This window comes from Canis aureus, chromosome 19 (assembly GCF_053574225.1).
Source record: "Canis aureus isolate CA01 chromosome 19, VMU_Caureus_v.1.0, whole genome shotgun sequence".
Lineage (NCBI taxonomy): Eukaryota > Metazoa > Chordata > Mammalia > Carnivora > Canidae > Canis > Canis aureus.
In genome coordinates this window covers 56,588,486-56,598,233 of record NC_135629.1, presented here as the reverse complement: position 1 = coordinate 56,598,233, position 9,748 = coordinate 56,588,486, and the positions used below count along the sequence as shown (strand labels likewise).

The following is a 9,748-nucleotide window of genomic DNA, read 5'->3' as shown; positions in this document are numbered from 1 at the left end:
GTGTATGGCCTGATCGCTGCAGGGAGGAGAGGGTGGCCCAGGGCAGGGATTAGCAGGTGAGGCGCGCAGTCCCCGGTCCCCAGAGTAGGCACCGTGTGGACGCAGTGCTGTAAAGTGTCACAGTGAACGACCAGATGTCCACGATCAACAAACCATCCAAATGTTAAGACAGCCTCCAAGTCTGCATTCTTGAGTATCTTTCCTCACCCCAAATCCAGCCCCGCTGGGACCCTCCCACCTGCAGCCTCCCTGCCCTTGGGCAAGTCCCCCGAAAACCCCTGGGGCTTCTTAGCTCTTTCCCTGCTAAGGCGGGCGAGGCGGGAATGTGGCCCATCCCCTTGAGTGTCCAGGGTGGGCACCGTGTCTGTAGGGGCCCAGCCTGTCCCTCGGGGTCCCTGTGGCTCCGAGTAGGTCCCGCAGGTGGGGCTGCCTCCCCAGGGCCCTGTTTCTGTCTCTGTGGCCCTGAGCGTGGAGCGCTGGCCAGGGTGGGTCCCCGCACTGTGGTCGGCGAGTGCAGGGGCCACTTCCCGTGTCCTGCCTGCGTCTCTCTTCACCCGGTGTTGGTCTCTTGTGTTTCTGCCACTGGCTCACGGGCTCCCAACGCTGTCCCCGTCCCTCTCTCTTCTCTCCGTCTCTGTGTCTCTCCCCACACTGTCCTTTCTCAACCTTCACCCTGTCATCGGTCCCCTCCTGGGGTTTTCCCATCCATGTGTTCCCTGAAGCCGGAAGGAAGGACTGGCAGTCAGGCTGTTGTGGGAAAGGCCACGGGGTCTCCACTTCTCTCTTTCTCGAAGCCTCCTCTCCCGCCTCCACCCTCAGGGCCTCCGGAACCCTGTGCCCAGCGGTGACAGGTGAAGGGACCAGGGCTCCTCTGCCACCACCCGCTCAGCTCTGCTGGCCCCGCAAACCGCAAACCAGCCAGGGAGTCAGACCCCGGGGGAGGGGAAGTGGGGGCTTTGACAGGGTGCTGCGCTTCCTCCTCTGGTGGAACCCGAGTCCCCTGCCTCCCGGAGGTGCTCCCAGGACAGCAGAGCCCGCCGACTCATGGCCCCAGGACTTCTGCTGGTGCTCGCCCTCTGGGTGGGCTGCTCACCCTGCCGAGGGAGAGAAGGTACGTGTGACCCGCCGGGGGCTTGGGGGGCATTGCCTGGAAACTGGAGTTGGACTGTGTACCACGGAATATTCTGGGCTGGGGCGGGAGCTCTCACGCCTACTGGATCACCCACTGGTGGGAGGGGGTTACCATCCCATGGCATGGATGGGGAGACTGAGACACAGGACGAGTCTCCCCTGCAAGTGACACCAGAAAGTGGCAGTGACAGCAGGGACGGAGAGAGAGGGAGGCAGGGAGGGAGAAGGGAGAGAAGGAGACATTTTAATTACGTGCATTCGTTCCATGTGCTACTAAACAAAGCTGCTGGGAAGAGGGGCTACAGTAAGACAGCTCCCTCCCACCGGGGCTCCCCCCCACCCCGTGTGGCCCTCGAAACCTCAGTTTTCCCATCTGGAAAATGGGCTAATGCTCCCTGCCTCCGCAGGCTGTAGTGGAGGCGAGAGATGATGCAGCCGTCTTTCGTTCACCTATTCATTCGCTCCACAAACCTTTATTAGGCACCTACTGTGTGCCCGGCGCCGGCTGGCAGGGAAGCTGGGGCTGAGCATGCTCAGGGCTCAGACAATCCCGGGGGAAGGCGGCGTGGAGGCTCACGCGGCTCCTTCTCCCTCCGGGGCCCCAGCAGCCCCCACCCAGCCCCGAGTGCGGTGCCGGGCCTCTAGGTACCCAGTTGCCGTGGATTGCTTCTGGACCCTGCCGCCTGCTCCCCGCTCCGCCACGCCCACATCCTTCATCGCCACGTACAGGTCAGAGTGCGGGGAGGGTCCCCGGGGGTTTTCTCGCGGGGCCGGGCGCCCTGGGGCCTGGACACCTGGAGGCCCAGCGAGCACTCAAAACCCTCCCGGATTCCAGAGCAGCCCCGGCCAATAGGAATATACTTCCTAAAATACAACTTGTGAGTCACATGCTGAGTTCAAAACCTTCTAGAAGCCACATTCTAAAAAGGAAAGAGAAATGGAGTTAATTTCAATATTTTTAAAAAAGATTTGATTTATTTATTCATGAGAGACACACGGAGAGAGGCAGAGACACAGGCAGAGGGAGAAGCAGGCTCCCTGTGGGGAACCAGATGTGGGACTCGATCCTGGGACCTTGGGGATCACGACCTGAGCCAAAGGCAGACGCTCAACCACTGAGCCACCCAGGCGTCCCCCAATATATTTTCTTCAGCAACATCTAAATATTCCAAATATTTCTTTAATGGGGTTGCGTGTAACTTAACATGCTTACGTACAATTTATATATTTAAGTTTATAATAGAAGCCAATGTTACTCAGTAGGATTAAAGCAGGATCACTTTGGGCCTCCCAGGTGGCCCAGCAGTTTAGCGCCGCCTTTGGCCCAGGGCATGATCCTGGGGACACGGGATCGAATCCCACGTCGAGCTCCCTGCATGGAGCCTGCTTTTCCCTCTGCCTGTCTCTCTCTGTGTGTCTCTCATGAATAAATAAATCTTAAAAAAGAAAAGCAGGATAATTTCAACATGTAATCAATATTTTAAAAATTAGGGCAGGCCCAGTGACGCAGCGGTTTAGTGCCGCCTGCAGCCCGGGGTGTGATCCTGGAGACCTGGGATTGAGTCCCACGTCGGGCTTCCTGCATGGAGCCTGCTTCTCCCTCTGCCTGTGTCTCTGCCCCTCTCTCTCCGAATAAATAAATATTTCAAAAAATATGTTTTAAAAAAAATAGTGAGATACTTTGCATTCTCTTTGTACTAAGCCCGAGATTCCATGTGCATTTTACACATAGGGCACTTTTCAGCTCTCATGCTAAATTTTCACCGGAAATTCTTGATCTCTGATTAGATTTTATAAAATTTGTGGGTGGGGAAGTAGAGTGCCCCACCTGGATGGTCCTGAACAACCTTTTCACGTTTGCTGATGGCTGGAATCTGGACATGGAAGGTAGATAAAAAGCCGCCCTTGGTTGCACCAGCCACATTTTGAAGTGTGGACAACCACTCGTAGGCAGTGACTACTGCATGCGACAGCGCTGTTGGAGCACGTGGAATGTTCTGGAAGGCTGAATGCACAGTGCTGAGCTTGTCTCTAGAGTCCAAAATCTTGGAGCCTCAGAACTCAGGACAATCAGACTCTTATTCCAGAGTCTGTGAGTCCCTAGAGTTGGGAATATTGCAATCGCAAGGGTGAAGTGTGGATGTTCTAGAGACCTGTACACTCTGGGCCCCCGCATCTCCGTGGGGGGCGTTCCCTCCCCACCCTGGGTCGCACAGGCTCTGTGGGGTTGGGATGAGCGCGCCCCCCCAGGGTCACACGGCCAGCAGCAGTGTCCCAGCCCCGTCCCTGAGTACTGCCGAGCAGTGTCCAGGGCAGGCCCGGCCTGCAGCAAGCACCGGGGCCCTGACGCTGCCCCTGCGTGTCCAGGCTCGGTGTGGCCGCCCACGGGGAGAGCCTGCCCTGCCTGCAGCAGACACCCGAGGCCACCAGCTGCACCATCCCCGACGTCCACATGTTCTCCATGGTGCCCTACGTCCTCAACGTCACAGCGGTCCGGCCCTGGGGCAGCAGCAGCAGCTTCGTGCCCTTTGTCCCAGAGCAGCTCAGTGAGTGTGGCCAGTGGGGGGAGAGGGGTGGGGGCCGTCAGCTTGCTCCTGCCCCTCCACGCTCCCACCACCCGCCTCCCGCCCTCCGTCCTGTCCGTCCACCCGGGGTACTGTCGGCTCCACCTTTGCATTTCTTCCAGAAGCCGCCCGCTTCTCCCCACACTGAGCCCCCACCCGGCTCTGTCTCCATCATTGCTCGGACCAGTGCAGTCGCCTCGGCCCGGGTCCCCGTGGCGGCCTTCAGAGGGCGCCCCTGAGCACCCGAGTCAGGTCCCGACCTCCTCTGTCAGCCTTTCAGAGCTCCCACCTGCCTGGTGTAGAAACCCAAGTCCTCCCCGAGGCCCCAAGGCCCCAAGGCCCCGAGGCCCCCCAGGCCCTGCACGACCTGCCCCGTCCCCTCCTTGTCCTCTCCTCCTCCCTGTGTCCTACTCATTCATTCAGTTTTTTCCAAGATGAAGGTTTTTAAAAAATATTTTATCTATTTATTTTTGAGAGAGAGAGTGGGTGGAGGGGCAGAGAGAGAAGCAGAGTCCCCGCTGAGCAGGGAGCCCCATGTGGAACTTGATCCCAGGATCCTGGGATTGTGACCTGAGCCGAAGGCAGACGCCCAACCAACTGAGCCACCAGGCGTCCCTTCATCACTTACTCTTCTCCAGCCACACACGTCTCCTTGTTGCTCCAACACCCCAGGCAGGTCCTGCCCCAGGACCTTTGCACTGGCTGAAGCCTCTGCCTGGAACCCTCTTCCCCCAGATCTCCACACAGTTCACTTCCTCGCCTCCTTCACATCTCTACTCAGACATCATCTCCTCAGTGAGCCCTCCTCTGAGCACATTATTTAAAGACTGCAACCCCTCGCATGTTGCTGGTGCTTATTAAGAAAGCCTGGTAGCCCCTCAAAGGGCTAAGCATGCGTGATCATATAAGCCAGCAACTCCAGTTCTGGGTGAACTACCCCTGAGGAATGAAGTCACACACGCTCAGAAACTCGTGCGCTGATGTTCACGGCAACATTATCCATACTCGACAAAAAGCGGAAACCACACAAGTGCCCATCAGCAGATGAACGGATACAAAAACATGCTCCATCCACATTCTGGAACATTAGTCACGAGCGGGAGGGAGGTGCCCACGACGCTCAGGGAGGGAACCAGACACAGGAGGCCCCACGGGGTGTGAGTCCACGGGGGTGACAAGTCCAGGATGGGCTCGTCCACGGATGGGAAGTGCATTAGTGGTTGTGAGGCAGCGATGCTGATGGGACAGGGTTTCTTTTTGGGGTGATGGAATGTTCTAGATTTAGTGAACGTTGCACAACTCTGTGAACGTATGATGACCCCGGATCTGTACGTTTTAACCGGGGTATGTGTGTGTGTGTTTGCAGTCTGTGAGCTACGTCTCAAAAATCCACGGCAACCCACTCTCCTCGCACTCTCGATCTTTCTTCCCTATTCCTCATGACCCATGCATTTGCTTCATGTTTCCTGTCTTTTGCCCTGATGGGCTGAGCTCCAGGACAGGGGCTGGGCTTGTGGTGGTCAGCGCCGTGTCCTTGGTGTCCAGGACACCCCTGGACACTCAGTGGACGCTGGCTGGCTGGCTGGAAGGAGGCGTGAGCCCGCCAGCCCCTGACCCCGCGTCCTGCTGTCTGTCAGTCAAGCCCGACCCTCCCGAAGGCGTCCGCCTGAGTGTCCTCCCCAGGCAGCGGCTGTGGGTGCAGTGGGAGCCGCCCCAGTCCTGGCCCTTCCCGGAGCTCTTCTCGCTCAAGTACTGGATCCGATACAAGCATCACGGATCCCCCCGCTTCCGCCAGGTGAGGGGGACCAAGGGAGGCTGAGGGGCCCCGGGGAGAGGGGCCAGCACGTGCGTGGGGGCCACTCCCGGGGGCCCAGAGATTGGGCTCCTGCCTGTGCACTCAAAGGACAGCAAATGGGAGCGCAGACAAAGCCTGGCAGCCGGTGTTCACGGGAGCACCATTCCCAGCAGCTGAAAGGCAGAAACTGCACAGATGTCTGTCGACAGGTGAATAGATTAACACACGTATTCACCCACGTGCAGGCCTGTCATTTGGCCAGGAACAGGGGCGAGGCGCTCACATGTGCCACCCGGGGCACAGGCCTGAGCCTATGATGCTCAGGGAGGGGACCAGACACAGGAGGCCCCACGTGCGTGAGTCCATGCGTGTGACACGTCCAGGATGGGTCCCTGCACAGACAGGAAGGGGGGTCTAGCTGCCAGGGCCTGGGGAGGGCGGGGAGAGACGGTGGATGAGGACATGGCTTCCTTTTGGGGCGACAGAAGCTTCTGGAACGAGAAGGTCGCGGACGGTGGCACAACATTGTGAATGCACTCGATGCCGTGGGATTGTCCACTTTAACTGGTTGATTTTATGCCCGGTGAATTGCACCTTGATTAAAAACACCGATATTGTTTTAAATTTGTACAAAGTGAAAGATAAACAAGGCAGGGGTATTGCTGAGCGTCGGAGAAGGTCAGCCGTGCACCAGCCTGGTATGGCAGCCCCAGGAGCTGAGCGCCTGCAGGGTGGAGGCTCCCGCAACCCTGGCCCATAGGACTTTCCGGGGCCATGGAATTGTGCTACATCTGCACCGACTAAATTGTACCACGAACCACGTGTGGCTGCTGAGCAACTGCAATGTGGGGAGTCGCCAAGGAGCTGGCTTTTAAATTTTATTTAGTGTTATTTTTTTAAGATTTTATTTATTTACTCATGAGAGACAGAGAGAGAGAGAGGCGGAGACACAGGCAGAGGGAGAAGCAGGCTCCATGCAGGGAGCCTGACGTGGGACTCGATCCTCCGTCTCCAGGATCAGGCCCTGGACTGAAGGTGGCGCTAAACCACTGAGCCACCCGGGCTGCCCTATTTAGTGTTATTTTATTTTAAAGATTTTATTTCTTTGAGAGCAAGAGCGCTTGCATGCGTGGATGAGCAGGCGGAGAGGCAGAGGAAGAGGGAGAAGCAGGGAGCCCGATGCAGGGCTTCATCCCAGGACCCTGCGATCCTGACCTGAGCCAAAGGCAGATGCCTCACCAACCGAGCCACCTCGGTGCCCCCATTAATTTTATTTCAAATATGTTTGCAATTTATTTATATGTATATAAATTTTTATTTTATTATAATTTTAATTTTTACATTTTTTAAGATTTTATTTCTAAGTAACCTCTACATATAGCATGGGGCTCGAACTCACAACCCTAAGGTCAAGAATTCCATGCTCTCAGCACCCGGGTTGGCACAATTGGTTAAGCATCTGACTCTTGGTTTTGGCTCAGGTCATGATCTCAGGGTCATGAAAAGAGCCCCACGTCAGGCTCTGTGCCCAACACAGAATCTGCTTAAGATTCTCTCTGCCCCTCCCCCTGCTCTTTCTTTCTCTCTCTCAAATAAATAATTAAAAAAAAAAAAAAAAGAAAAAAGGAGTTGCATGCTCTACCAGCTAAGCCAGCCCGGTGTCCCTATTTTTTTTTCTTTTTTGCAGTTTTTTTTTTTAAGGTGAGAATCGGTGATTTTTTTTTTTTTAAGATTTTATTTATTTATTCACAAGAGACATAGAGAGAGGCAGAGACACCGGCAGAGGGAGATGCAGGCTCCATGCAGGGAGCCCGATGCGGGTCTCGATCCCAGGACCCCGGGGTCACAAAGGCAGCAGCTCAACCACTGAGCCACCCGGGCATCTGGAGAATCTTAAGCCGACTCCCACCCTGAGATCGTGACCTGAGCCGAAACCAAGAGTCAGACACTGACTGAGCCACCCAGGCGCCCCGATTTCGGCAATTTTTAGATTAAGACAGAATTCACAAGCCGTGAGACTCAAACAGCTGCAGAAGGCAGTGGCCTTGCGTACATTCGCAGTCATGCAACCGCTAGTTAATCTAAACGTATAAACATAAACCGCCACATCCTGCGAGCTTCCGGACGCCCCAGGACACAGCGGGGAGGGAGACACAAGTCAGGATACTCGGATCTGGGGCCAGGAAGTTGCCCAGGGTGGGGGGCAGGGGGGCTGCTGGGACATCGGGGTCGGTCCTCCTGTTCTGAGGATGAGGGGGACCCGGAAGGAGGGCCGATCCCAGAGGCTCAGGCTGGGGCCGGGAGGAGGAGCGGGGTATTGGCGGTGGGGGCGTGCGGTCCACAGAGGAGTCCTGAACCGGTGGCTCTGGGGCCAAGGACGGGGAGGGGGCTGCGGGCACGCTGGTTAGGGTGGCGCCGGGACCAGACTCCGCGTCCCCACTGACCCGGCCTCCGGCCTCTGCTCCCTCCCAGGTGGGGCCTATTGAAGCCACATCCTTCACCTTCAGAGCTGTGAGACCCCAAGCCAGGTACTGCATCCAGGTGGCTGCTCAGGACCTCACCGACTACGGGGAGTCGAGCGACTGGAGTCTCCCTGCTGCTCCCTCCACGCCCCTGGGCAAGTAGCGGGGGCTTCCCAGCGCCCCCGGAAGAGGGGCTGGCTCCCAACATCTGCGCCGTCCCCCTGCCCTGCTGCCACCCACTCAAGGATGGATGGGACCCAACTGGCCTGGGTTCGCTGCTGCCAAGTTCCTGCGCGACTTTGGACAAGTGACTTTGTCTTTCTGAGCCTCAGTTTGTCAATCTGTGAAATAGGGATGTACACAGAGCTCCGTGAGCTGTGAACGTGTGATTTTCCTTATTGTTTAACTAGAAAAAGATTGTCATTGCCGACATCAGGACTCCTCCTCCCTTCTTTTTTTTTTTTTTTTTTTAAAGATTTTATTTATTTATTCACAACAGACAGAGAGAAAAAGGCAGAGACATAGGCAGAGAGACAAGCAGGCTCCATGCAGGAAGCCCGGTGAGGGACTCAATCCCGGGCCTGGATCACACCCCAGGTCAAAGGCAGATGCTCAACAGCTGAGCCACCAGGCGTCCCACCTCCCTTCTTTCAACAGACGCAGTGGAGGCCCAGAGAGGAGAGGATGGGGCAGGACATACAGCAAATCCGCACTCCCATGGATGGGGTCAGGGCTGGACCAGAGGAGGAGGAGCCTGGGCTGGCGGCGGGGGGTGTCGGCCTGGGGTGAGGTGAGGTTGGGGCTGAGACCCAGTCAGTTCAGTACACCTGCCTCCTGAAAAGCTGCCCGCGGGTGAGCCCACTATGGCTGGACACAAACAAGACATGGGATTGGGGAAGATTTCTCCGGGAGGAGGCAAAGCAGCCAGGACTGGGGGATGGAGAAAATCCACTGGGCTTCTCCATGATTTTCACTCGGGTCTAATCTCGAAGGTCACCTTCTCCAAGAAGCCTTTCCTGACCACTTCCTGTGTGGCCAGCACAGTCACGGCCCCCAAAAGACAGTCGCCTCCTAGACCCCAGAATGTGGGAACACAGCCCCTTACAGGGCAAAGGGGACTTAGCAGATGGGATTAGAGTCTTGAGGGTCCTGAATTTAAAGTTATATCCCGCATCAAGTTGATGGATATCAAGGCAGGTGGTCCAGGTGGCCTAATGACAAGGGTCAGACAGAGGGTGAGAAGGTGATGTGACGACAGAAGCGGAGGCCAGAGTGAGGCCAGGCCGTGGGCTGTGGCGTGTGAGTGGCCTCTGGAGGCTGAAAAAGTCAAGGAAATAGATTCTGCCCTGGAACCGCCCCCCCAACTCCCATTGCTTTAAACTCCTTCCCGCCCCACCCATGTGCACGCGCACGCGCAGGAGCACGAGAGAAAAAACACACAGGAGGGGGAGGGGCAGAGGGAGACTCTCAAGCTGAGCGCAGAGCCTGATGCAGGGGTCAGCGTCGCCACCCTAGATCATGGCCTGAGCTCAGAGCGAGTATCCGACGCTCAACCAACCGAGCCACCAGGCGCCCCAACTCCAGACCTCTGAGCTTCTAACCACAGAGTAATAAACACGTGTGGTTTCAGGACACTGAGCTCGTGATGACCATGCAGCTGCCACGGGAAGCTCACACGCCATCTCAGGTGCCCTTTCTCTCCCGTGTCCCAACACTGCCCTGTTGCACTGTCCACAGATCCCTTACCAGGTGTTTGGGTGTGAGAGCTGGTGTGTGTGCATGTGCAGGGGAGGTGG

The 9,748-nt window shown here is 56.8% G+C and overlaps 1 protein-coding gene across 2 annotated transcripts; it reads left to right on the top strand.

Moving 5' to 3' along the window:
- The first annotated feature begins 744 nt into the window (after nucleotides 1-744).
- Nucleotides 745-8,382, top strand: EBI3 (Epstein-Barr virus induced 3). Of its 2 annotated transcripts, none has more exons than XM_077860460.1 (5): nucleotides 745-1,111; nucleotides 1,737-1,860; nucleotides 3,499-3,677; nucleotides 5,333-5,490; nucleotides 7,963-8,382. In XM_077860460.1, the coding sequence occupies exons 1-5, from the start codon at nucleotides 1,045-1,047 to the stop codon at nucleotides 8,113-8,115; spliced, it is 681 nt and encodes a 226-aa protein (XP_077716586.1). In that variant the 5' UTR covers nucleotides 745-1,044; the 3' UTR covers nucleotides 8,116-8,382. The 2 variants fall into 2 exon arrangements, with proteins under 2 accessions (XP_077716586.1, XP_077716587.1); XM_077860461.1 differs by having other exon boundaries at nucleotides 747-1,111; nucleotides 1,740-1,860.
- Nucleotides 8,383-9,748: the final 1,366 nt, after the last annotated feature.